Below are 27,509 nucleotides of genomic sequence, written 5' to 3'. Positions count from 1 at the left end.
GAAGGTGCATTCTGATTGCTGCTCACATGCTGATACATGGAGCCTTATCCTTAAAATCCACCTAAGCCTTTGTTTTGTGGATTATGCATGAAATACTGAGTCCTTGGGGATCTGGCTGGGGTGGGCATTTCAGCATAGCAGGGGCAAACACCCCCTTGCTGCCACTTAACTGAGCTGAGAGAAAGAATGAGATAAGGCTGGGCAGAAACCTATAGAAATGGTGGAATGCTCTCCACAATTCCCTCAAAGGAGGTGGTAGCAAGGTGGGGTTGGCCTCCTCTCCCATGTAATTGTGATAGGATGAGATGTAATGGCCTTAAGTTGCCCCAGGGGAAGTTCAGGTTGCATATGAGGAAAATTTCTTCTCTGAAAGAGTGGTGAGGTGCTGGCACAGGCTGCCCAGGAAGGATGTGGAGTCAGCATTCCTGCAGGTGTTAAGAAATACGGAGATGTGGCACTGAGGGATGTGGTCAGTGGGTGTGGAGGGGATGGGCTGATGGTTGGACTTAGTGATCGTTTCCAATATTAATGATCCTATGATTCTCTCTGGCCACCTCTGGGGCTGAGTGTCCCTGTGTCTGGGGGACAACTGAGAGCTGTCCCATGCTCACGATGCTCTGTTGGTGCATGGCAGGGCCCTGCGTACAGCAGGCACACGCTGCCCGGTGAGACAGAGCCTGTGGAGCAGGCCCAGGAGATCTTGATCCTGCAGCGCCGGAGCCTGCGGCTGGATGCAAGTGGGAGTGATGGGATCAGCCCCAGGAAGGAGGTAAGGGAGTGGGGATGTGCCCACAGCAGCAGTGCAAGTACTGCTCTCCGTGGTGACAGAGGGACTGCAGGTATCACAAGAACCGGGAGAAGTGCTCTTTCCTCCTCTTTTCTTTTATAGACAAATAGTCCTCCTGAATCCAAAATGGCATTCCAATGAGTAGGGAAAGAAACCTACCCAATTCCTGACAAACAAATGAGCCATCCTGTTTGCAGCACCGTTCAGCTCTTTGTAAGCCGAACTTTCCACCCACCAGGAAAATTACTGACTAAGCAAATATTATTAATTGAGCCTCAGTTTGTAGATTTAGATATCTGCTTTTCCCATGTTTTCTTTTCTGGGAGATTTTGTGGCAGGCTGTGTTGAGTGCATCCATTGTCAGCACTCCAGATGCTCTGCAAACATTTAAAATTGGTGGGGCTTTTTTACCCCTAAAAATCCTTGTTTAAAAGGACAGAAGTGTTATTGTGAGTGCTCTTATTTATTTTGGAGGTGATTTTTTTGTTTTTAAAAGCAACTACAGTTCTGGGCAAACTCAAAGGCAATAAAATGGAAGCGTTGCATGCTGGATTGCTGGAGAGCCATGCAAATTCCAGCTTGGCTAGGATAGCTCCCTGCCAGCTCATATTCTGAGCAAGGGAAGAAGCAAGGTGAATGCGACGTCTGTGTGCCCGTGGCTTCTGTTGGCTCCTTTGCCATTGATGAAAGGAGCTGGGCAAATGTTCCCTGTGGAAAGGTGGAATGGTCCAGGAGCAGCATGTGAGGAGCGGGCTCAGTCCTATAGGCTACTCTAGTCCTTTGTAACTCTTCATCTGCAGGAAATCCAATGAAGCCCCCACAATTTGCCCCCAGATCTCCCCAGCACACCATCAGTAGTGTGTGAGCCATCTTAAATTTCACCTCCTTCTTGGAGGCTCCATCACTGAGGAGAACAGGGTGACCTTTTGAGGAGATGCTTTATCTTTCTTTATTTAGATAGTGATTTTCCACGGCAGCACAAGATCTCCAGGCTGCCGCGGGCTTTATTCTATTCTGATTTCTTTGTTCAAATGCCAGTCACCGAGGAGCCTGCCGAGAGCTGCAGCGATGCACCAAATGCTACTGTTTCCCAGCCCTCCTTGCAGAAAGGTGTTCCGGCTCTTGCAAACAACTTAAAAGATTTAATTTGATCATTTGCATGCTGATTGGTACTTACAATTCAAAATAGATAGGGAAGAACATGGCATGTTCCTGTAGAACATTTGGTATAATTAAACTTCAAAAGAACAACATCAAACTCGCGCTGATTTTGAGCACATTATGTACTTTAAGGACATTTGATTGTTAACCCTTGTGCTGCCACACTCCTGCCCTCTGCTGCTCCCAGCAGTAATATTAAATAGGGAATCTGGCACCTCAAAAAGATCTCCATTTTTCTGAGCACTTAGAACTGGCCTTTCTGAGGACAGAATAATCTGGTGAACATTCCCCTTCAGGCAGATGCATGGGACTTGTCAGCTGCTGTCAGTGGTGCACAATGAGCACTTGGGTGCAATGCAAAATGCCAAGCTGGTACTCAATGCAGCTGTCAAATATAACAAAAAAGATACATCCAGCAGGGCTAGGGAGGCAGATGTCCTTCTGTGTTTGGCATTGGTGAGGCCACACCTCAAGTGCTGTGTTCATTTTTGGGCTTCTCACTATAAGAAAGACATCAAGGCCCTGCGGCATGTCCAGAGAAGGGAAGTGGAACTGTGAAGGGTCTGGAGCACAAGTCCTATAGGGAACGGCTGAGGGAACTGGGACTGGTAGCATGGAGAAAAGGAGACTTAGGAGAGACCTCATTGCCCTCTACAACTCCCTGAAAAGAGGTTGTGGCGAGGTGGGGTTCAGCCTCTTCTCCCACATAACTTGTGACAGAACTAGAGGGAGCGGTCTCAGATGGGTCAGGGAGGGTTCAAGCTGGATATTAAGAAAAATTTCTTCTCTGAAAGAGTGATGAGGCACTGGAATGGGCTGCCCGGGGAGGAAGTGGAGTCACTGTTCCTGGAGGTGTTGAAGGGAAGGATAGATGTTGCAGTGAGGGTGTGGTTAGTGGGCATGGTAGAGATGGGTTGATGGTTGGCCTAGATGATCTTAGAGGTCTTTTCCAACCTTAGTGGTTCTTGATTCTATAATTTGAGGATACCCTATCCCTGGGGGTGCCTGCGGCCAGTTTGGATGAAGCCCTGGGCAACCTGATCTGGTGGGTGGCAGCCAGCCCACAGCAAGGGATTGGAACTAGATAGTCTTTTTAGAAACCTTCCAACCTAAGCCATTCTATGTCTCGCAGGAGACTTCTGGGAGTACTCATCATATCTTTATAATAGCTACTTCTCCCTTGTCCCAGTCTAAATAAAGCAGGTATAAATGCTGAGAGACATCACTAGAATGAGCCTCAGCCCAAAAAGCAGCACTCTGAACCTAAAACAAAAAGTCAGGAGGGTGTGGTGTGACCAACACTTTTATCTGTTATCTTGAGTAACTGCCTTGTTTTAATTTGGATAGAAGTAAGACCATCCCTGAAAGTTATGAGATAATATTCTAAAAGAGCCTCAGAATATCAGTGTGATGTAGGGAGGCGTGTGATGGCAGTGCTTCCCAATGTAAGAGAAAAGCTTGTAGTACTGGAATTTGCAAGCAGAAAGAACACTGATAAAAAGCAGTTTATTTAAGTATTTTACATTTTTAATTGGATAAAAATAAGGCACTCAGAATTTCATGTCAAATTGATAAGCAAATGGTGTTTAAAAGAGCTGTGAGTGGAAGACTGGGGTGGCTGGCATTGGAAACTTTATATCAGTTTCATACTCAATTTTTTGTAGTCTCTGAAAGAAGGGTTTGTCCTCCCAGGCTTTGAGCCAGCAGCAAAATCCATTCACCCCCATGCTGCACATTTTTCTATTCTGCATTTCTCCACAAGATGGAAGCATTACAACTGTGTTTGCAAACCAAGCTGGAAAACAAGGAGCAGAAGTAAACTTCCAGCCAAGGGCCCTGCAACCCTCCAGTGGTGCAATGTGTGGGCTGTCTTCCCTTTCCAGCCTATGTGAAAGGAAGCTTTTGCTATACATTCAACCAATTACATGTTATGAGCTGAGCAAATAATTTAAAAAATCCCTTTGGCTCCATAGAAACACTGCTTTTCCTGCTCAGCGGCTGTCAATATGTAGGGCTTTTTCTTTTTTTAGTGAAATTGATTGTTCTTTTGCTATTAAATTATGAAGCTGTAGTAGCTCAATTAGATTAATCTCGTAGTTTATTAGGGGCTGATTTCTTTCTTCCTATATCAGCCAACACAAAAATAAGGGCTGCATGGAAATGTGTCCTTCTGTAGGCCACCACCAGCCCAAGGACCAGCAGTGGAGCTCCTCCTGTCCGGTGCTCAGCTTTGTCTTAGCCAGCACCAGTCCCTGACTAGAACAGTCCTGGCCTAGTATTAAATGCGGAGGTTGGTGGCTCTGCCTGTGGCTGGGGGCTTGGAGAGTGATGATGCTTGAGGTTCCTTCCAACCATTCTGTGATTCAGTCCCTTCCTGCCTTTGTCCTCACTATCTTCAGGTGTCAATCTTTTGGCTTTACCGTGGTGTGAGGTGGCTGTGGCTGTGCTAAGAACCATGCCAAGGGTTTGCCAAGTGAATAAGTGAGAAGCAAGGAGCGAACGACCCCTCTGAGCCAGTTGTGCCAGTGGTGCGAGTCAGATGATTTACACCGGGCTCAAAAATCTTGGCAAGGTTGAGAGGTGACTTCAGATCTGAATTGCAGCCCAGAGGATTAACTCCAAGGCACTATCTATTTCCAACAGAAAATTTGCCTTCCTCCGCCTAAGGATAGAATTCCTCCCGAAGGCCACTGCTTCCTGTGGCTGTGCATCACATTGGCTCTCAGCACTGTGTGTGTTTTAGGCTTGCCTGTTTTAGGCAAGGAGCCAACACAAAGTACCTTGGCACTGTGTTTTCTGAGACCCGGGATAGCTTTTATTTACCATGGAGCACCCAGAAAATCCTTGCACCTGTAGCCAGGCAACTTGGCTCTCTTTTCTTCTGCCAAAACACAAGTGCACTCCCCCAGAAAGAGCTTATTTGGAGCTGCCCATAAGCCGTGTGCGTAAATGACATACTGCCTTTGGTAATTATGTCGGAGCCCTTTCATGGAGCATGCTCTGAGCAGTATTAAATGCCTCTGGGAATGGCTTTCCAGGGAGCCAGGCTGCTGCTGTGGAGCCCGGGAGGCATTGTCATGAAAATGGTCAATAAAACCGTGTACAATGGGCAGAGGGCATCGGGTCCCTTGTTAAGGGAGGGGGGAAAGGGAAGGGAAACAAAACGGAAAGCCAGGTTGGGAGATGTCCAGAGTTATTTGGCAGTTCAGATTCCTGGCCCTGGGTGCCAAATCACAGCTGCACAAGAGGCTTATTCCCAGTTCACAGGAAAACTGAACAATGTGGGCAGGACGGTGCTACCTGCTGGTTTCAGAAAGGTGGTGGTGGGCTCGCTGCCACCTTTGTGCTGCATTTATGTCCTGGCCATGGGCTTGGTGTCCCCATCCTGGTCAGCTCCTCCTGCACTGTGCTGCTGGAGAGCTCCCACCAACCCAACCACATTGGTGTCTGTAAATATTTCCCCTTAGAAACGCCTGCCATGCATCGGCTCTATTTTTAGAACTAGTTCTTTTTGTTTTTCTTGGCAAAAGTAAAACAAATGGAAGCAGAGTCCTTGGGGATTGCAAATGGCTTGTTTATGAAGCATGAGTGTCATTAACAGACTTGCTAGCAATCTTCATAAATGCATTAAAGCACTTTTCTTCCTTAATCACAGAAGGAGGGCTCTTCCCCGGTGCGGGGTGACTCCGATGTGCAGCCCCGGCTGTGCCGCTCCCTCACTGGTAAGTGGGAACGGGGGTCCCTTCTCACCCTGCCCTGCTGGGGACATCTCAGCTGAGGATAAGGAGGGCAGTGCTTTGAGATGTGAATGCTGTGCAGAAAAGATTCCGAAAATTAACATCTTTGGTGTGTTTGTTTGTTTGTTGGGTGTTATTAAAATGCGCCATTAGAAACAGTGTCATGAATCTCTGTTACAGAAGGACCAGTGGTTCAGAACCTCATGTGTTTTTGTATGCAGAAGCTCATTCTTTAGACACATGAAAGCTTAGATTTCACGCTTTAAACAAATGGTTTAATATCAAGGAGTATAGCTGTTTAAAGTTGTAAAATGCATCTTCCCAAATGTAGAGGATGGTCTTGTTTTAGCCTTGAAATCACAACATTATTCAGTTTCCATCTCTACCAGAGATGTAGCATGTGGGAACTGGGCAATGAGTCTTTGAGTACTCAGCAAACACCATCAGCACAATCACGTCTGTAAGGGTGAGGATTAGAGAGCTGCCACGTTTGCCACTCCTCCAGGTGGCAGGAGGTTCCCTGAAGATTTTCAAGGCGAGGGAAGATGTCACACTGAGGGTCGTGGTCTGAAGTGATCACAGCTATGGGTTGATGCTTGAGCTAGATGAGTCAGTGGTCTTTTCAACATCACTGATTCTATGATTCCATGATTTGGTGATTTACTGCCTCCAAATATGGGCCGACCTGTACTGAGTGCCTGGGTCAAGCGTTAGTATACAGAGTATTTCTTTATTTGTTGTATACTTGAAAAATATTTAAGAAAAGAGGAAGTATCTTTGTTTCCTTTCATTATTTTTTATGTCATTCCATTTCTGATGTTGTCTTTCTTTGCAGTTTTATTTAAAATTTTTAACTACAAACATATTAAGTAGAGAGTTGTATAGCTGGTGCTTTATCTGCACAAAGGTGTCTCAGTGCAGCTTTGCACAAGCAGGTAGAGGGAACACAACTCTCTGGCATTCCTGTGTTCGTGGTGTGGCCACCTGCTGTGGATGTATCTGTTTTAGTCCATGGTTTATTACAAATGTTTAAACATTTCTAAAATGTTTAAGTGTTCTTGAAGAAGAACATAAGTGTAACCAGAACAGAGTGACAAAAATACAGCAATTCTGGGTTGTTTTTAATTATTTTTTATTACATTCTCTCTTGTCAAGTCTGTGCCCCAGGGAACATGTGGGCACAGGGCTGACAGGGCTGCAGTCCTTGCGTCGTGCCCCTGTGCACCCAGACAGAACGTGGCATGATGTTTCATTGATCCAGACACATAGCATATTTCAAGGTACAAAGTAGGGCTCACATTCTGCTTTTTCCCCCTCCGCTCATCTACCCAGACGCTGATCTTTGTCTTCTGTTTCATAATTGAAAAGTGATCTTTGCAGCAACATAGCTCATCCCCAATGAGCCAGTGGTCATCTCAATGGCTCTCATACTGCTTCATTACTGCTGACCCACAAAGGAGAACATCCCTCACCCATGCCTTTGCTTTTCTCTTCTTGCAGTGGAGGATGAAGAGAAGGTTCGGGCTGTGAAGCAGAACCGGTCGCAGTCTGTGTGTGTGATCCCTGCCCGCAGCAAACAGGAAGGAGCAGGGAAAGAGATGACTTCGGATATGTGATGCTGCTGGCTGCATCTCACTGCTTTGCAGGTGTCCATAATACAGTCTGCTTTCTTTTATTTTTCTCTTTTTTTGAGTCTCTTTTTTTTTTTTTTTTTTTTGTAATGGTGAGCAGCAACATGCTCTTAATGTAAATAAGATGCGTATTGAAAAGGACAGCATGGACTATGCAAAAAAATTCTGAGTGATCCACATCGCATCATGCTCTCATTGTGCAGCACTATGTTTTGAAAGGGAACCAAGGAAAAGGCAAATATTGGATATTAGGAAAAATTTATTCTCAGAAAAATTGGTGGGATATTGGCACAGGCTGTCCAGGGGGATGGTGGAGTCGTTGTCCCTGGGGTGATGAAGAAAAGGGCAGGATGTGTCACCAAGGGATGTGATCTAGAGTAGTCACAGGCACGGTGGTGGTCAGATTGGATGATCTTAGTGGCCCTTCCAACTGCAATGATTCTATGATTCTGTGAAATGATGCACAGACAAGAAAGTGCAAGAAAAAATGTTTAATAAAATGGGATATTGGGGCTTCTCAGTAGTCAGCAGGGATAGAATAAACAGCAGGGAGCATTTAGATTATATGTTAGGAGAATCTTTGTAATCTCAAGGACAGTTTTATTAAATGGTGGAGCATACTGCAGAAATGACAGCAGAAAGAGCAAAAAACCTCTGCTGCTTCTCAGGAACTGGTGAGTCCTCAGTGTGAGCATTAATCATGTGCATTCCTGAGTCAAATCCTGTTCAATCAGGTGAAGCGTCTTAGCAGAGGGAACATCCCACAACAGCACTGTGTCTTTTAAGGGAAACTTATTACAGATGTGTTAGAAGGAGTACAAATATTCTTTTAAAATTTAGTTAAGGATTAACACTGGAAAATAAAATGTTCTGTGGAGAAGCCTGTCAGTTTTAATCTCTGGGGCAGGAAACATGCAAACTCTTGCACAAAGAACAGTGCTGGAAGGGGAGAGGGGACAGTCACTGACCTGGGGTCACTCCTCTCGCATGGTGCTGCAGCACTGCTACTGGGACTCAACATCTGCTCCAGAGCAGGCACTAACCAGTGCAAAGGTTGGTGCCTGCACCACGAGCTGGACTGCACAGGCTCTGAGAGGTTTTCTACTGCCATTACTGAGACTTTTAGTGTTTGAAGAGGCTTGAATTAATGTCCTAATAAGTAGAGAAAGAGGTCCCTATCCCTCTGCTGTCAGAAAAGGCACAATCCCTGCTGCAAAGGTGCAGAGCTGCAAGGATAGCACCTGAAGATGAGAGACACTTCCAGATTTGCATCATTTTGTCCAAAGGTGAAGGTAAGTAAGTGTCCAAGCCTTGGCATTCTTATCCAAACCCAAAAGGCTCAAGTTTGGTACTGCAAACAGTAGTGTTTTTCTTTCTCTTCCCTTCTTCTGCAATGAATCCAAGAGCATTTTTAAGTTGCAACAGGGGAGGTTCAGGTTGGATATTAAGAAAAATTTCTTTTCTTAAAAGAAGTGGTTTGGCACTGGCACAGACTGACAGAGAGGTGGGGGAGTCACCATCCCTGGAGGTGTTCAAGAGCTGTGAGGATGTGGCACTGAGGGACATGCTTGGTGGGCACGGTGGGGGTGGGCTGATAGTTGGATTAGATGATCTTAGAGGTCTTTTCCAACCTTAATGATTTTAGAATTCTATGATTTAATCTGAACAAGTGGCAAAGAAACTCTGAATTAAGAATAGAAGAAGTTATAGGAATTTGCAAACTTCCCTCCATGATATTTTTGGACCTTGGGAGCCAATCTCCTGTGTACATGAATGCTCCATTAGGAGATCACTGCCTGGTACCCTGCAGCATTCACTCAAAGTTAAAGACACAAAAACATATGTTTGCTTTACAAAGATGTAAGGGCCTCATTTTTATTTGGATAAACTTCTTTAATACTGTCTTGAAATAAATTGATTAATTTAATTTAATTTCACTTGAAGGCTACTCCTGGCTGCCCAACACTGTAAATTTATCCAATTGCATGCAATGAAAATCAGCCTTGCATTGGTTTTTGTATATGCATATGTGTATGTGCATATTTAACTGATTTTTGTATAATTCAGTTGTCATCACTCATTGTCATGAGTTCTCTGCAATACTGTTATGGCTTACCAAGGCCCTTATCGGGTTGCGGCTGCTTTGGCACATCTGTATTTCTTTGTAATACTGTAGTAAATGATAAAAATGGTTGGAAAAAGCAGGATGCTTCCAGAAAATGGGGTCTTTGCACTACCCGTATTTTCTCTGATGATGAAAAAACGGACAACCAGGCATCGGCTTGATCTTGCATGGATCCCAATCCATTAACCCCTCCCAACCTATTAATCCCTCCCAATGCCACTCTGCAGTGCTGGGACCCAAATACCTCTCTGGTGTATGAACCATTTGCTTGATCTGCAGAGAAGACAATATTCTGTGCAGTACATAGTTTCCCAATGAGTCACTCTGCCCCAAATTTAACCTCCTAGATTTTATGGATTTTTTAAAGAAGTTTCTTTACAAAATATAATAGCACAGCCAAAGCTTTCATGAAGTATTTTCCAGCTGCTTAGTGGCCAAGCCTTCTGCCTAGTGTGTATTTCAGCCTAGCATACATTTGATAATCTATGCCAGTATCCAGTGTTGGTGGTCTTAAAATTCAACAACTGAGTGGAAAACTGTTAAATGCTTGGGCCTCAGAGCATGCCTAATTAATTCTTTGCAGGGTTTTAGTCCTTTAAAAAGTGTTTAAAACATGGATTCGCTGTATCATTGAATATTGCATGCTTCTGTGGAAATAAATTGCATCAGCTTGATTCCTTTGGTAGTTCAGAGAGTTATGGCTCTGCGCTCACTTGGGAAGTTTGCAGGAGTCTTTTGAAAGTTCAGGTTAAAACAGGGAAAAGTTGCTAATGATGTGGAGTAGCTCAGTGGCAAAGGGAGAGCCCAGACTGGCACCTGGGCACAGCGATCGGCCACGCTCAGAAGCGAGCTGTAAATCTGCCTTGCTCTCACCCCTACAAAAAGAATTTGCATTCAGCGTGTGGATTTTTTTTTTTTTTAACTTTAACCAGAAAATCACGCTTGTGTTTATTTTATTTCATGACTGCTTAAAGTGATTATAACAGCTTAATCCTGGAAAGCGCTACTAACTCCTGAGAAGCAGGTGAGGCAAGCTGAGCTTTCTTCTCTCCTGCCATCAAGCACTGGGGTATCCCCAGAAACACCAAGCATCTTTCAACGTCTGGGCTTATGTGCTTCTTCCAAGAGAAATGTAGACGTGGATGGAGACAAACCAATGACTATGTTCTTAATGCAGAATTAAAGGGGCAAATGTCAATGCAAATATTTATTCCTCTCAGTCCATACCAGGACTTCTCCAGAAATCCCAAAGCAAGCTGGAAAGAGCAGCCACCATCTCACCTGTGTTCCCAACCTTGCAGGGTGTGGTGTGGTGTGCGTGGGTCTTGCCCATTAACAAGACTGTCTGTTGCATTGTATAAAATATGAACAAAGCGCTTCTACAAAAGGAAACAAAAAAAACGAATTCAACCTTCAAAACCAGAGTAGATCTGAACCTTAAAATTAATAAAGATGCTTTTCCTGAAGAGCAAAGGTACTACTTTTTCTATTAGTACAGTTCACAATACTTTAAAAAAAAAAAAAAAAAAAAAAAAAAGTGTTCCTATTATAAGAATTTTAATATTATCTACTGCTTTTCTGCAGAGGTGAGGAACACATCCATGGGGTTGAGCTGAGGAGGAAGAAACTCACTGGAGAGGCACTCTGACCTTGCAGACTCCACAGCTGAAGAATTTGGAAAATGTTTGGCTGGGCACAGAGCAGCCCATCGGGAGCCAGGGCTGGGCATGGTGATGCTCTGCTGCAGCCACACAACGTTTTGCTGCCAATGGGACTGAGAATTGCACAGGATGCCTTCCAAATGGCAAACCACGCTAACGTGCAAACATGCATTAGCATAAACGCAGCACTGCCAAATACAGCTAGCTAAAAAGCACACACCTAAATGTGGAAGTGTGCATTAATCCCTCCCTTCTTTCCTTTCCGTTTCTTTCTTTCTTTTTTTTTTTTTTTGAATATGCAAGTGCCCACTTTGTGTTGTGATTCCATGTGGTTGCACTGCGATCTGCGAGCAGTCCTCGCTGCTGGTATGTCATGCTGTGGTTTCATGGGGCACCCTCAGGCAGAACGTCCCCACTGATGGACTCAGCTCTGACCTACGCATCACAAAAATAGAGGGCAACCGATTTTCTTGGCCACTCCAGACAGGTTTCACTGGTATTCCATGTTTGTTAAATGGAAACCAATTGAAATTGCACTTATTGGAGATTAATTAGGTGATAGATATATTGCACTTTGTATTTAATTAACCGTTTTGTGTTCAATAGAAGGAGGTCACTTTACTACTGTTGTGTACCGCTAACCCGCTGTGACAGTGAGGAAGAGAGAACTGCTGTATTATTTAACAGCCACACCAGCCTGCGATGTTTAAGAAACATCAATATGGAAGGTATAATCGCTTATTGTAATTTGAAGTTCTTTATACTCAGGTTCATCAGTCCACGTGCACTGGCAGTTGCTTGAAAGTATTGTCAGAATATCACCCAACTCTCTCCAGTTCCCTCAGCTGTGGGTGGCTTCTCTGCTATACCCATATGTGCACAGTTGCCTTCATTACACTGGTTTAGAAATTAATTTGGCAATTTGGTTGAGGAAGTCAGCGTTTTCCTCTATCCTCCTTTTAGGTGGGTCATGGCTAAGGCTGAGGTCTGAAAATCGGCACTTGAATTTTCACTGTAGTTTAAATTTCCTCCCCTAGACTGCTGGCATGCCACAGGAACATAGTTATTGCCCTACAGAAATTGCAGTTTTACTGGTCTGGCATCCTGTTGCTGGCAGTGATCTACAGCAGATGCTCCAGCAGCAGACAAAAGCATTGGGAGCCAAATGGCAACAGAATTCTGCGCAGGGTTGTCCTCATGCCCCAGGAGACACTGGAAGGGGACTGAGTGCCATATACTGCCTGCCTTTGTGCAGCAGTAGGGAGATCCCCATTCCAGGTGTGAAGGAAGGATGTGCAGGTGCTGACAGCTGAGCTCTGTGCCTTGCTGGATGCGGACATGCTGATGTAACTGTGTGTGTGTGGGATGATCGTATTGCTCTGAGAGCACCGGGGTTTTGAGAGGGTCACCAATATTTTAATGCATCGCTTGGACCCCCAGGGTTTGTATGGGCTTTATTCTGCACGGTGCTTTGGCAGACACAACTGAAGATAGCGCAGAGCCATGGGCTCTGGAATGGTGATATCTGTGGACTCAGGTTTGCTCGTCCCATGCACAGCATGCTTTAAGCTCTCTCTCGGCACCACAAGTGCCCATGACCCGTGCTCGCTGCTCACCGCGCTGAAGTGAGCAGCCATGTGTTTTTTTGGAAGCTGTCCTTCTCTGTCTCAATAGCTGTTTGTCATGTTCCCTTAATGCCACAGCTGTTTGGCTACGCCAGGTCATCTGCTTTTATTAGTTCCTTTTCTGCCACCCCCTGAAACTCACACCGGCTGCCCGAAGATCCTTATCTGCGTCCCAGAATAGCACTTCTCTCCCTTCTCTTCCCTCAGTGACTGGGAAGCCGCAGTGTTTTCCCCTTTTTCCCCAAATTCTGCTGGGCCATGAAGGCTGGCATCGCTGCCCTGACAGCGGGCATCCTGGGCAGCACGGCCATGCTGCTCTTCCTGCTCGCCTTTGGGACGGACTACTGGCTGCTGGCTGCGGACACGTGCGGGGTCATCGGGGATGGAAACAACACGCACCAGTCCAGAGAGGTAAATACACAACCAGGTTATTCTAGGGAAGAGAGAGCTTTTGTTTAAATAATTTGCACTACAACTGTTGAAAAGCGGCACAGCTACCTTCAATTTAGGTGTTGGCAGCTTCAGATCCATGCTTATTTAAAGTGACCTGTTAATGCAAAAAGTCATCCTGAGCTCCCTTGGATGCACCGTCTCTGGAGGTGCTCAGGGCCAGGTTGCATGGGCCTGATCCAATGGGGGGCAGCCAGGCCACGGCGCGGGGTTGGGACAGGATGGGCTTTGAGGTTCCTTCCAACTCAAGCCACTCTATGATTCTGTGAGTGTTTTGACACTAAAAATGTCTGGAAAACATGAAAACAGTGCTTCTGTATTTTGGCAGATATGAATGTAAGGGAATGAAAGGCAAAAATGTAAGAGCTTTACTTGTTGACAGCCTTTGCCTCGAAAAACAAAAGATATCTCCTGATATTTTCTATTAAAAGATTTCTCCACCTCATTTGTTCGTTTAAAAGTAGCTCATATTTTAAAGTGTAGAGCTTGGCAAGCATTTACATCTGAAGTGAGAGAGCTGTGTTACAGACAGCAAACAGGAGCGAGCAGCAGGTGCATGGCAGAGCCAGCAGTGGTTCCTGCCCATCTCACGTGGAGAGGTCTATTGTCAAATTAGGATTTGTGTAGGGTTTCTGTTAGCAAGAAAGATGATTTTGAACGTTTCCTGTTTTTATGACAGGTGTTCTAGTGCTTAGTACTCCTATCACACGTTCATAGATCCTTTTGAAAGTGTGCTGTGAGCTGAACTTGCTGCTGTCTGCCTGCCCAAGCAATCGAAGCCGGCTGCATTCCCGGAGCCATCCGCTCTTCTGAAATATTTCTGAGCTGATCAATGCGTGGCCGCAATTAAAAAATGACAGGAGGTTCCTTGTTGCGTGCAGACTTTTTGTTACTCCAAAGTTCAATCCAATTAGGTTTGATGTTTTCTGGTGTGGTGAGTCACACTGGGTAAGCATCATGATGCCAGCAAGAAATGCTGTCATTTCAGAATCCCATTGTCAATTGTGGGGCACTGTTTGAGTCATGTTTCCAAATGACTTTTTCCACTACTAATACTACAGGAAAAAAAAAAAAAAGAAATAGATAAAACTGGCTGGCAAAAGACAGCGTCTTTTTTGTCTGAAGCAGTGCAATAGAACCCCAAAGGAGACAGAGCCACAGCCAGAGTGCAGCTCTGGTTCCATGCTTAGGAAATGACAGTGTTAATTGTTTTGGATTTAGTTAGTGCTGCTGTCCTTTAGAGCGAAAGGCAGGGATGGCATGCAGCATGACACAGACACCTCAGAGGTGTCAGGAATGATCTTGGCTGTGTGTTTCTTTTCTGGTTGCTGAGGCATGATGATTCCAGTACCATCAGGAAGAAGTGGGCATTGCTCCTCTTCTTTTCTCTGAGCTGTTTTGTTTCTATTTCAGTTGCTATTTCTATGATTCTTAGTTTAGGCACAGGTGGGTTTTACCTTATCTGTCTTTTTCTAAACTGGCAAACTCTATCCTGATGGATAAGAAGGGTTGTTATCTGCCATGCAGCAGTTAAATGTGCACCAAGTCTGCAGAAAGCCAGTGGGGTCTGCATGACACCATTGCCATAGCTGGCATTTTATCCTGAAAGTAAAAGGAGAATCAGAACTCTGAAAGTGGTCATAACTTGATCTATGAGAACTTCAAGGTGAGGGAGCATCTCCCAATACCTCCTTGCTGAGTCCCATCTCCTTTCCCCAGTGCACTGCCATTCCTATGCAGAGCTTCTCCATCCTCTACAAAATAGAACTTTCTAACTGCTGTGTATTTTTAACCAAACTGAGCATGAGAAAGATAAAATGGATTTTGGATATGGCTTCAATAATTTGGTTTTCGGTAATTAGTTTACGACTCAGCACTGCAATATTCTCCCTTCTGGAACGACCCAGACCTTGCATTTGCAGTCTGGTCTGTGGTTTGCAGTTAGACCAAAAAAAGAGAACATTTGTCAGCATACTGAACTGGGCCATGAGAAAACTGGTGGGGTCAAAGAGTAATTCCCATCTGACATCAGGTTATCATAATCTCTGCAGGTTCAGCAGCAGGAGGAAAGCAGGAAACTTTTGGAATGGTGAGCAGGGGCTGGGTGTGAGTGACAGCACTGGGCTGCCTTCTGAGGTCAGGTGAGACCTTGCATGGATCCTGCAGAGTGCGATGGCATCTGACCCGTTGTGTTGGTCACCTCTGAAATAGCTTACCTGGATCCACCTGCTTCCAACTGGTTACAACAGCAATAGTGCTTCCTTAGGGAAATTATTTAAGAAGTGGTATCCTTGGCATACTTTTCCAGCTCTGGCAATCAGTGCTTTAATGTCTTTGGAGTGAGAAGATTGTCTGTGAGGATCTGCGGGATCCTTTTTATCAGGATAGCTGTGATTATAGAAATTATTTCAAGGGACTAAAATATTTGTTTTGTAGCTGTGATACGGAAGAAAATTGAGGGCAGCAGCTGTCCCTTGACTCCTCCAAAACCAAAACTTAAACAGTAGCAATGAACGCACAACCATCCGAGCTAAACACGCGTGCTGTGACCAACCTCACATCAGCTTTTCCTCCACTCCCCACAGGCAGACACACTGACAGAGGCTGGGACGCAGATCCTCACTTTCCATCACGAGGGCTTCTTCTGGCGGTGCTGGTTCTTCGGCGAGGGCCAGTCCACGACCATCTGGACCTTCTGGTACAGTGAGTACCATGCTGTGCCTCTTGGTGCTGCTGCCAGCCTGATGCCTCTGCACTGTGTTTTGTTCCACTGTTTTTTTTTTTTTCATTCTCATCATCCCTCCAAAAACAGCTAACTTGAGGCATTCTTCATGGGTTCTTTTTTTGGACTTGGATTTTGCTCTCACTGGGCACCATCACACAGGAACACCATGGTGCCAATTAAAATATCATCCATGAAGATCATCCACCAGCAGGGTTGACTTTGCTCCCATGCACCATGGTATTTGTATCCAGCTAAGGTGTGATGAATTTGAACCCATGCCCACCTTGTCCTTAGCACTGCTCTTCAATTCCTGTTTTTTACAGAAAATTGGTTTTACCCCCACCAGATCAGGCTGCCCAGGGCCCCATCCAACCATGAGACCCCTAGGTGCTCCCCTTTTGGTTGAGCATTCCCCCTCCTACTGTTTTCAAGCTAGAAGAAGTCAGGAAGCACCCAGGAGTGGGCAGGGGTAGCCCATACAGAACCAGAACCAAGTGGGTCTGTGCTCCTGGGCACACAAGACCTTTGCTTTCAGATCTTGCCTGTTTTGCTTTTTAAGGTCATAGAAGTCACAAACGTGAGGATTTCACTGCAAAGAAGCAGAGTGATGCAAAATCATTATTTTCTGAAAGCATCTTCATGTTTAAGAAAAAATCGAAGAAGGTGAAACATATTCAGAGGCAAAAAAAAAAAAAAAAAAAAAGGTCTGCCAAGGTTTTCAACATTGCAAAGGCCCTGACCCTCTGCTCGCTCTGCTCAGAGATGCTTACAGGCTCATGGAGCAGCAGGATAACCCTACTGAGGGATGTGGCTGAAAATAATGCAGGTTCCCACAATCTGTTTATTCCCCGGTGGTTAAAATTTCAGATGGTTTTGCTGTCCCTCTGACCCTGCCCTCTGTTTTCTGTAGAACTGTTACTGCCACTGTTCAGTAGAACAGCGCAGAGTTTTTCACACGGAATTTTTTTGATGGAAAAGGCTGGAGAGAGGGAGCTTGCTATCTAACATTGTACAGAAATACATTATACAATACAGTGTTACCTGAAGTAAAATGACTCCTTCTGATAGCTGGCAAATTTTTATTACTTCTTTAGGTATTTATTATAATAGGATTGATCATGGCAAATTAATTTGCTGCTCTCGTGGATGTAATAATTAATTCAATAGGTATTCCATAGTCAATTTAGCATGAACTAATGTCCACCTATTATAAAGTGTTCCTTTGAGCTGGGGAACATATTTAAATAAGTGTCCAATCATTAATTAATTCATTTAACATTCATTCTATTACTGTTAATCACGATAAGTCTCAGTGGTATTAATATTGATGGGGCACGTCCATTCTAATTGTGCTTTCCTTTCTTACCAACCAAAGAAAGGAAAGGTACCCTGGCTCTGGTACCCAAACCCCTTCTCCCCTTGCAGGTGGTTTCTGGAGCAAAATAGCAATGGGAATATTGATGTCAGTTTGCCATCTGAACAGCTTAACTGTAGTTTTGCACAAAATTAAAGCAAATATTTTGTTGTTCTTTTGCAGCCAGCCAAGCGCACCCCAAGCACTGCATGCACAGCTACCTGTTCCCCATGCCCATCGTCCTGGGGCCTTTCCCACATCCCTCCTATGACACGACTGCAGGTGGGTCACTTCCCAGCTCCATTTTCAAGCCGTGGGGCCGGGAAGCATGCTGTGTGCTATGTGTGTCCTATTGCCAATCCTCATGGCCAACCATGACCAGGGAAGCCCCTTGCAAAGTGGCCTCCAGTGGCTTCCTGGGAGAGCGCCAGCATTGATTTGTTGCGAGACAAAATAAACAAACACTGGAAAATCAGTTAAAGACCAAATTGTCAGAAGATCCATCGCACTTATTTTTAATACCTCGAATACGACACAGTTGGAAAGCTCTCCTTTCAACTGGTTCCCTTTTTATTTATGTTTCTCTGTATTTTCAGAGTTCTTTAATGAATCAGCTGCTGCTAGGAATTTTAATTTGCTAAATTGGTGGCAGCAGCTAGAATTAATTCCATGATCTTTTTGGAAATGAATTGATTTCTTTAAATAGTGTGCATCACTCTGCATTGCCTCTGGGGATCCGGGGCAGGCATACTGCACAAACAAACATCTTGACCTTTTCCTTAGCCTTTAGCAGTACCTTTTTTTTTTTATTTTTTATACTTTTTTTTTTTTTTTACGAGAAATTAATTAAAAAAAAATATTTGTCAGTAGGAGCATGTGAGGGAGAGCATCTCACTCCTTTGCTGTGTCGGATCCCTGCCTCCAGGAGCAAGCTGAAATGTGAAATAGATGGCAGAAAGAGAAGCCCATTGTGGGCTGTGTATGGCAGGCACATGGGCAAATGTTGGCTTATTTTTCTGCTTAGGAGGGAGTGGTACAACTCCAGTTTTTGAATGATCTCAATGGTAAACACAGGGATTTTTCTGTGCTAAATAAAGAGCCCTTCAGCCATCTGTCGCTGCCCATCAGACTGTGCTATGCAGCCTCTGCAGCTGCCTCCAAAATGCCTTTTGGGGACAGCCCCGGTGCTGAGGCTGCTGCCGTCCTGCTGCTGAACTGGTCTTGATGAGCTCATCCCTGGGGAGATGGGGACACGTTGGCACCAGATGAGGACGTGATGGCATGGACATGGGGACATGTCGGTATGGAGCTGGGGATATCTCAGCACCCTCATTCTGGGAATTGGGATCTGCACCAACCACACTGCAAAGTGTTGGGCAATGCGCATGGAGCAGGCTTTTCTGACATACACTTTTATTTTATTCCCAGCCAGTCCATACTCAGATGCAAATTATGACAAAACAGGAGGCCGTCCAAGAAGTGGGTCCTCCAGCTATTACCTGCGCCAGAGATAATTCTGCCTTATCTGCATCCTCTTGGGCTTCCCTGAGAGAAATGGGTGGCGGGAGGTTAAACATTAAAATGAATTCTGTGGTTTTGGAGAGTTCAAGATACTTATCTCTCCCTAAGTGGCTCTCCTGACAAAATGGCTTAAAATGAGCAAAGCGCATCTTCTCTGTGTCATTTTTCTTTCAAGTGTGAGTCATTTCAGCACTGCTGTTTGCTCATGCTCAGCTCAAATCTCTCTAACTTGAGCTTCTGAGCAACAAAAAGCAATGGGAGCAGTGGGAGGAGGTGGTCTGAGCAGACCGGACAAACTGGGGGAAATGGGAGAAGGTTTGGAGGGTTTGTACCTGAAGACCCCTCACTGCCCACACCTGGGGCTGTCCTCCCTTCTCACATACTCATACTCTCTGGTGTGGTCTCCTTGCAAATACTTTCAGCCCCATGTTCTCCTTCCAATCTCATGTTAGATCATGACACACAGCCCGAACTTGCATTCTGCACCCACACAACAACATACTGGCTACAGCCCTGCTCAACACCAGCAGCAGCTCCCCGCTGGAGAAACTGCTCATGACTCCAGTGCTCACCACCATTTTGTTGCCCAAGCTGGCATTGATGGAGGAGTTCCTCACAGCCTTCTAAAAGCCCAGCTGAGCTTCCCTTCCTTTTTCTCTGACTCTTTGGCTTTCATGCAGTGTACAGAGGCTTCTGGACGGCGTTCATCATACTGGCCGTTGCTGCTGGCCTGGTGGGAGGACTGCTGCTGGTGTGTGGTGTGCCCTTTGTCAGCGCCAGGTCCTACAAAGTGGGCGGCGGGTTCCTGATAGCCTCAGGTAAGCCAACAGTGGAAATCAGACACACGGGACAGAAAGGAGTGTGCGCAGCCTACTGCACGCAAAGGAATGGGGTGGTACCCAATGATGGGGAGGCACACAGTGATGAGTGGCAAACAGTGATGCGGTGGTCTCCAGGGATGCTGGGGAGGGATTGGTTTTCTGATGGCAGCAGTGGTGAATTGGAGTAAATGTTCCCCTTCCCCAAGTGGAAATAAATTTCTATGCTGAGCCAAGCTTTAGAAAGATAGTTCTTAGTCCTACAGAGCCTGGGAATTGGGAAACATAATACTTTTTTTTTCCTCTACAGCCTTGTACGATATCCAGAGCCTTTTTATTTGGGTAATGTTAGTAGTTGCATTTATCCCAGGCAGTGATCAGCCACACTCTTCTCTGCCAGTGTGCCTTCATATTTGAGCCTCTTCTGTCCTTGCTCTGCTAGAACCTGGAGAACCACCATGCAATGAAAGGCATACCCAGAAGTTCAAAACTGGAGGCCTGGTTTTTAATAAAATCTGTAAAGATAAAGCAGTGTCACAGCAGGAAATGAATTAAAAATAGGCATTGATTCATAATCCCCACTACCACTACAAATTAGTCCAGTGAATTATCACTTGGGCCTTTTCTGTATTTGAGAGGGAATAACTGGAGAAGTACTTGATTTATAACTGTGACTCAAACTTAGAAAAAAAGCTTTTTTTTTTTTTCCCACAATGCAAGCAGTTAAAGGTTGGAGCTCTGATGAGTGCTGCCAAGTGAATAACTTTGTAATGAACTCAAGCCTTCCTCTGAAATTAATTTTGCTTAATTATGGGCCCTGCACCAGATTCTGATTCCTCAAGCACTGAATGAATCAAACACAAGCTAGCATCTTTTCTGCCATTTTGGGCTTTTTGTGAGCTTAAGCTTTTTGGACTCAAAAACATTCATGAAAATGACTTAACAAGAGAAGTCCCAAAATGAAGTCTGGAAGAACTCCACTCACATTCCCCTTATTATCCCCTGATTTTCTTTTACGTTTTTTCCCCCCAGTTATTTAGCTTCCTTTCTGTTTCACAGGCTCTTTCCCATCTCCATCTTCTCCAGATGTACTAATAATTAACCACGTGATTCCACCTGAGATGGTTGTTAACATGAAGCTAGATTGCATCTATCTATTTGACTAAAAAATCTGGGAGGCACTAAATCAATGTGGCCCTACCTGCCTCTGCTAATTTGCTTTGCATTTTGTCCAATTTTCCATTTGCCTCTGGGTCCTCAGTTATTGAAGTAAGCCCAGCAAGCCTGTGGGTATCCGCTTATCTCTCTCTTATACAGTTTAATAAATGCTCAGTTGGGTTTAATTTTTTTTCTAAAGGTAAATTTTATGTGGTTGCACATGTAGAAATTTCATTTGGGAATGCAAGATATCTTGCTCTCAGACCTTCATTAGGTGCCAGTGCCTTCTGGTGATCAGTGCTGGCAATCTGATGTGTGCATGAGCTGAAGTGGCTGAGATAGGGCTCAAGCACCCAAACCCTCCCCAAGTTATGTTTTTGATCTAAACGAAAGCTGGAATTATGCAATATCTTTTCAGGAGAGTTCACTTAGGGTTTCAGCTGTTTCTTGTAATTTTTCTTTTTTGTTACTGAATTCAAGCTTATCAGTCGTGCTTGAAAATAATGTCCAAATGGATGCAGGATGCACCCCTCATTATTTCCTCATCACCCCTTCTAAAAACTGCCAGGTGACAATACACTTAACTAGCATCACAATGACATTAGGGAAATGCTGCATCGCATCTGTATTGAAATTCCTGGCTTGTATTCCCTCGTGCTCCTTGGTTTCCTTTGGGTGTTTTAGCAGCCATGCTTACAAGTGAGAATAGGCATCACCAGTGTTGGGGCAGCTCAGCTTCTGGAGGGAGGAATTGTCCTGCTGTGTCCTGGGTGATGCTAAGGAACACCAACAGGAGCTCATCACCAGCTCCCCTGGAAAGGCAGAAATACTGGTAAATGTGCAATCTATGCTTCTTCCAGCCACTGTGGTCCCCATGCTAGTTCTCCAGCACACCTGGCCCCAAATCATTTCAGCAAGTCTCAGGCCCTCTGTGAGCAGCAGAAACTGATGGATGGGAAAAGGCAGCTGAAGGTCATTCCTCCATTTCCTTATTATGAACATCCCAAAGAGGCAAACGAGTTGCTGATTGTCAAAGTTCATTTTTCTCACAATTAGGAGATTACATGCAAGTTCAGGAGCTTCCACAGAATAAGAGTTAAAGACTGAGTTCACTCACCTGTCCCTACACTTAAGGGCTATAAAGGTATCATAAGGATAAGAAGTGAGAGAAAGCAGAAGGCAGACTTCCATTCACCCACCAGTCGGAAGCAGCTCTCCCAGGCTCAGGTGGCTTGTAATTAGCCTTGGATGGAGGAGAGACTGAATGCCCCACTCCAGTCTGCCTGCAATTTGCTCCTTCCTGCAAGGTGCTACTGATCTCATCAGTCTGGAGACTGAGTTTTGCAGTTAATTTTTTCTGTACCTGCCTAATGAACGGAATCAAAGAGGCACGCTGGGTTTGCTGCTTGACAGAGTGGTACTGAAAAAAAAAGTTTCTTTCAGTTTGCTGACCAAGATTCCAAGAAATCACTTCCTGCATTTAGGAAGCTGTTTGGGGCAAGTGTGAAATGAAGATGTCTTTCTGCTACAGCTGCTACAAAAAGCATCCAAAGGTGGTGACTTTTGGTTTCCTTTTCTCACTGTGGAGACTGTATAAATCCCAGGGACTCCTTGCAACTCCGGAATGATTATTCTAGGAAAGAAATCACTTTGCGTTTTCTTGTCGTAATGTTCTGAATTTTGGTGCCAAGTCTGTGGCTGTGCCTTCACCTCCACCACCTGTTCAATGACAAAGCAGTGACATTCTTTGAAGATTCCCCAGGAGCTGCACAGGTGCAGGTAGGCTTTGGTCAGAAAATGAGCCTCAGATAATCTGGTTTGCCCAGGGATAAAACAGCAACAACAACAACAAAATGTTACTTAAAGAAAAACGGAAAATTCTGGAAAAAAAAATACCATACCCATGTCCTCTGTTCCTCTGGGACTACTTTTTTTTTTTTTTTTTATTTGTGTCTTTTATGGTAGGTATTATAAGTTAATGAAATATAAATTGATCTTTAAAAGAGCACTTTTCAAGGTTCAGTTGCTATCTAATTAATTTAATTTTAAATTACATCAGTAATAAAGGCTTAATTGCCTTCTTATCAATATATTGTATTTTGTAAAGAACGTGACTATTTAAGCATTCAATCATTTTCTTAAAGTAGAATAATTGGTATTTTAAACATACAACTATCATATTAAGTGTAAAATATTTATTTGTGCATGTAATTTCAAGTGGTATCACAATCTCAATGAACATGCAAATGTTACACCAGCTGCTGTTTAACTCCTAGCCTGCCTTTGCAGTGCCCATGAGGACTTGTCTATGGGAGGGAGAACGGTCTGAGATAGCAGAGTGTGGTGATGTGAAGTGTGTTGATACAGTTACACAAAATTTTTGATTTTTAAGATTCAATTCCCAGTCCTAGGGCATAGGATGCAGTTTAATAAATATGACAGCTCAGTATGAGTAGCTTCAACTTCTATACAACTGCTAGTGAGGATTGAGGAATGTTTTGGACCCTCATTCCAGGCTACAAGATGTGAAGCAGGATGTTATAGCAATATGTGCTTATATCACCATGAGCAGAAACACAGCCCAACACTGCTGTGTTTCCGTCAAGCAAAGTTTCACTAAGCTCCGTTCCTAAGCAGATAGATCAATGCCAAGCCATACCCACAGCCTTTGCTTAGCATGAAGGCTGGATTTTGTAGTGCATAAGCTGCTGGGGGGAATAATTAAATATAGTACAAGCTACCTTTAGTTTAAAAATTGCAAGGGGAGGAATGAAATCCCGCAGAAGCCAGAACGCGTCCCCAGAACTGTGCAATGACTTGTCAACTGTATTAATTTCAAACTGTTCACTTCTATTATGAACATACCATCATCTCTGACGTATTTCTTCCATATATGTATGCATGTGCGTGTCTGTCTATATGTTATATAGCACTGTTAAAAAATGGCAAGTTTCTAGCTGTGATGTGGCGAGATAAGATATTACTGATGTAGCTTCAGATCTTTCGTCACACCGTCACCATTTAATGTTAATATATGTTGACTTTTAAATGCATTATATATATTCTTTAACGCAGTGAAACAAGTAGCATTGCGACCACACTGGTTTTTTTGTTGTCTGCTTCATGCAAATCCTCATCACTGTGAGTTATGGGGTGTTGCAATCAGAATAGCAAAATGAGGTGCCCACCCTCCACGTGCTTTTCAGACATGAGAGGGTTGACCTCCAAGGCCTTCTATGGGGTACGTACAGAAATAAAAAGCACTGGGTCTGATGGGAGAGCTGCTGAGGGAGATTTTGACCTTGAAGCCTGGAGTGTCCTCAGTCTTTCACCACCTGGCTCATGGAGGTCTCACATGCTAACGCTGGGTCATAAAAAGACTCCATGGCCTCTGGAATGAGCTGTTTGACTTTGGTATTGAGTTGCTCACCTGAGGCTGATGTATCGTGGCCATTAGGACATGAAGGGGCACTTCTGTGAGCTGGGGCAACCAGCCAAGGCCTGTGGGGCACTGCTTGCAGTAGGTTCAGCAACAGATAGCGCTTGCCACCAGTAGGACCAGTCCACAGGTCTTGTATTTCTGCTGAAAAAAGGATCTGATATTTGAAAGAGCATCTCTTTCTTCTCTTTTCCTCTTTTCCTGCCTCCTTTGTCAGGGAAAACCTGACAAATGTCACCATTCTGGAACACTAGCCTGAAAAAATAAATGGGAACCTGTTGCCATTTTTTCTCACTTTTAACCTTTCTGAATTTCATACACTGGCTGTAATTGGAGAATAACCACCTTTGTCTCTCTTCTCAGGAAGTTTATTTCTCCTGCTCATTTTCCTCTTTGTGCTGTGGAAGGAGTTTGTGGCCGATTTCCAGAAGTACATCCTCCTGGAGAGGAGCGAGGTGTGCCTGCAGGAGGCTCCCGTACACGTGTTATATGGCTGGTCCTTCTTCCTTGCTGCCGCCGGCGTGCCCCTGTCGCTGCTCTCTGGGCTCCTCTTCTTCCTGATCGGCAGAGAAATGACAGAGTCACTTGAGTAAGAAAAGGTGCTGAGAAACTCTTGGAGAAAACTGTTGATGCTCCTTGTAATGAAACATACACAAGTTTTGAAGATTATGTCCTTTTTGTAGCTGTATCTATTGGCGTAGGTGCGTGATTGAAGTAAGTGTTATGTGGAGGCAGGGTGGAGCACTTAGCATGCAAACACTCTCAGTCCTGTAGGCATCTCTCTGGACTGTGCAGCAGTTTCAGGTGGGAGGACCAGCCTCCGCTGTGGCCAGCAGTCACCATGGCTCGGCACTGCCAGCGCGGCCCATCCGTGTTCAGCAGCATTCCCAGCATCCTCGTTTCCTCTAAGAGGTAATCGAATGTGGCTGTGGGGGTGTATGCTCTGACATCTTTTCTGAGAAGCAATTAAGGATGATTTTTTTTTAGCTAGCTCTAATTGACGTCAAAGGACAACCGTTTTAATGGAATGTCTGGAAACATGAGAGTTTTTTTCATTAAAAGCCTTGATTCTGAAGATACAAATGTACCTGTGCCTAACCTAACTCTTAATAATGACTAAACTAATTTCTGTGGTATGCAACATGAGATGTATTAATTAGTATTTCTTTAAAGCGCTGTGCTACAATGCATTTAAGATTTTGCCTGAACAGAGAGCTGTGGAAATTTGCAATCCAAAACTGAAAATTAGAGCTGGGGGAAAGAAAACGGGAACAATGATGCTATGATTTTTTTGTTTGTTTGTTTGTTTTTATGGTAGAGTTTGTCAGCCAGCTCACCATGGGACCCTGTTGTATTCCACCTAGCATAAGAGCCAGCTCTGAAAAGACTTATTATATACAATTTATATATTTTTTAATTCTTGCAATTGCTCAAGTGTACATTGTCTGACAGGTTAAAGTGGTCCCACTAAGAGTAATGCATACTAATGCTATGTAAAACGATCTAAATTCAGGAGGTGATGTCATTTATTCTGTGTATGTGAAGGCTTGTAGACACTTGAGAAATGACAAAGAGTTGATCTTGTGTTTTTCAGTCAAGATCTTGCTATTTTGAAGTAGTTTGTTGGGCCCTTGCTTGCTGAATTCATCTGCATAAATTTTAAATTAAACCTACTAAAAATACATGCTTTTCTCATGGATGTCAAAGTTTATGGTAAACATATTTCCAAAGCTTTATGTCATACTACTGACTCAGTATATTTAATTAATAATGTAATGTAAACCTCTTCTAGAAAGCAGCAAAGACTCTTGGCAGTATAAAAATGTTTGTTAATGCTCTTCCTAAAATATTATTCAAGTCTGGCGTTTCTTTCCTTTTGGAGTTCTAATTGCTCTTTTACAAGACTCATTGCATACACAGAGTGAGAAATTGTAGTTCCCACATGTAAAGATTAGTTCTTTCGTATGAATAGCAAGCTTGTTCTATGGTTCTTAAGTAAAACTCACACTAATTTCCATTAAGGGGAATTTCGTTTGAGTAGAATTGTTATATACAGGTGAAAATCGAGCATTTTTCCCCAGTGAGTAGATGCTTCATGACATTACAAACACACTGATACTTCAGTGTTTTAGCTGGCATTTTTAAACTTTTTTTTTCTTTTTTTTTTTTTTTTAATTTCTCTCTCTTTGGGTTATGCCTGTGCCCCATCAGTTCCTCAAGTGATAATTTCTCACTATAAATTCTCTTTGAATAATTTTTGTCATGTAATTATCTATTCGGTGTAGAGATGAACACTTACGGTCACAAAGAATATAAGTATATAATCCAGGAGCAGAAGAGGTCAAGATTTACAGTCACTTGCCTTTCACTGATCCCATAAAACAATCCAAGCATGCAGAAATGATGATCCCATAAGAGACACCAGGGCAGAAGTATGAGAATGCAGCAAGAAATCCATCAGACTTATTGATATCTGTGAAGCTGAGGATCCCTGAAGTTGTGAATACAGAAGTGAGTTTTATATTACAGAATGAAATATTTATTAACTTTCTCCATCTGTTCTTTAAAAAATTTAGTTTAATGTCATCAAGGCATTTATGGAATACATTTAGCTTAATTATGCATTCATGCCTTAGGGAGTAAACCATCCCTGGAGACTTGCTCCTTCTGGATCAGCTCTAGAACAAGCAATAGTTTAAAACTCAATCATTCTTTTCAAAATCATGACTTTGAATCATTCTTGAATGGAAGATGTTGGGTTTTTTTTTGGTTGTTTAAACTCTAATATTGAGCAGATTCTAATAATCACAACAATAAGGATATAGCAAATGACATTATACACTGGCACAATTAAATTAACTAGCACCTGTAATAAAATGCAACATCTGTAGTCAGCACAAGATTGAACACATCATATTGGTGGACTAAAAGGTCTTTTGGCCTCGTTTTTCTTGTGGCAAGTATGCCTTATACAGACAAAATTTTGTGTGGGAATCATTATTTCTGGAGGAGAAGCTTAAAAAAAATAAGTTGATGGAGTCAGCAGCAGGGTTTGAAATTGTGGAAACCAGGGCCTCTTTCATCTGTTGCATGTAAAGAAGTCTGATGAAAGGATATTATAGAGTACTGACAAGGACCTAATTCTGATCCAAGTTTTGTCATTATAAATCATGAGTAATTCCAGAGACTGCAGTAGACTCTTATCACTGTTAAACATCTGTAAGTCAGATCAGTACTGAGACTAATAAATACATTCAAAAATGCATAATTAAAACAGTGATTTCACATCACTGATGAATTTTAGTCAAGGATTTCTT

The 27,509-nt window shown here is 43.7% G+C and overlaps 2 protein-coding genes across 2 annotated transcripts in view; both read left to right on the top strand.

Annotated features, from left to right (window-relative positions):
* Nucleotides 1-11,775, top strand: part of LOC122182905 (sodium/hydrogen exchanger 2-like) — a 29,560-nt gene extending 17,785 nt beyond the window's left edge. Inside the window, exons 10-13 of the mRNA XM_042876554.1 lie at nt 635-769; nt 5,604-5,670; nt 7,186-7,331; nt 11,709-11,775. Of these exons, the coding sequence (XP_042732488.1) occupies nt 635-769; nt 5,604-5,670; nt 7,186-7,301 (318 nt within the window). The 3' untranslated portion in view covers nt 7,302-7,331; nt 11,709-11,775. The remainder of the gene's footprint in view (nt 1-634; nt 770-5,603; nt 5,671-7,185; nt 7,332-11,708) is intronic.
* A 1,084-nt stretch (nt 11,776-12,859) lies between these two features.
* Nucleotides 12,860-27,258, top strand: LOC122183077 (transmembrane protein 182-like). The gene is made up of 5 exons (XM_042876829.1): nt 12,860-13,138; nt 15,763-15,880; nt 17,440-17,538; nt 19,458-19,595; nt 24,556-27,258. Exons 1-5 carry the CDS (start codon nt 12,986-12,988, stop codon nt 24,783-24,785), a joined length of 738 nt encoding a protein of 245 aa, XP_042732763.1. The 5' UTR covers nt 12,860-12,985; the 3' UTR covers nt 24,786-27,258.
* Nucleotides 27,259-27,509: the final 251 nt, after the last annotated feature.

The sequence above is a fragment of the Lagopus leucura genome, unplaced genomic scaffold, assembly GCF_019238085.1.
Source record: "Lagopus leucura isolate 7727_CA_CO unplaced genomic scaffold, USGS_WTPT01 Super-Scaffold_100016, whole genome shotgun sequence".
In the NCBI taxonomy this organism is placed as follows: Eukaryota; Metazoa; Chordata; class Aves; order Galliformes; family Phasianidae; genus Lagopus; species Lagopus leucura.
This window is presented reverse-complemented; position numbering and strand designations above follow the sequence as displayed.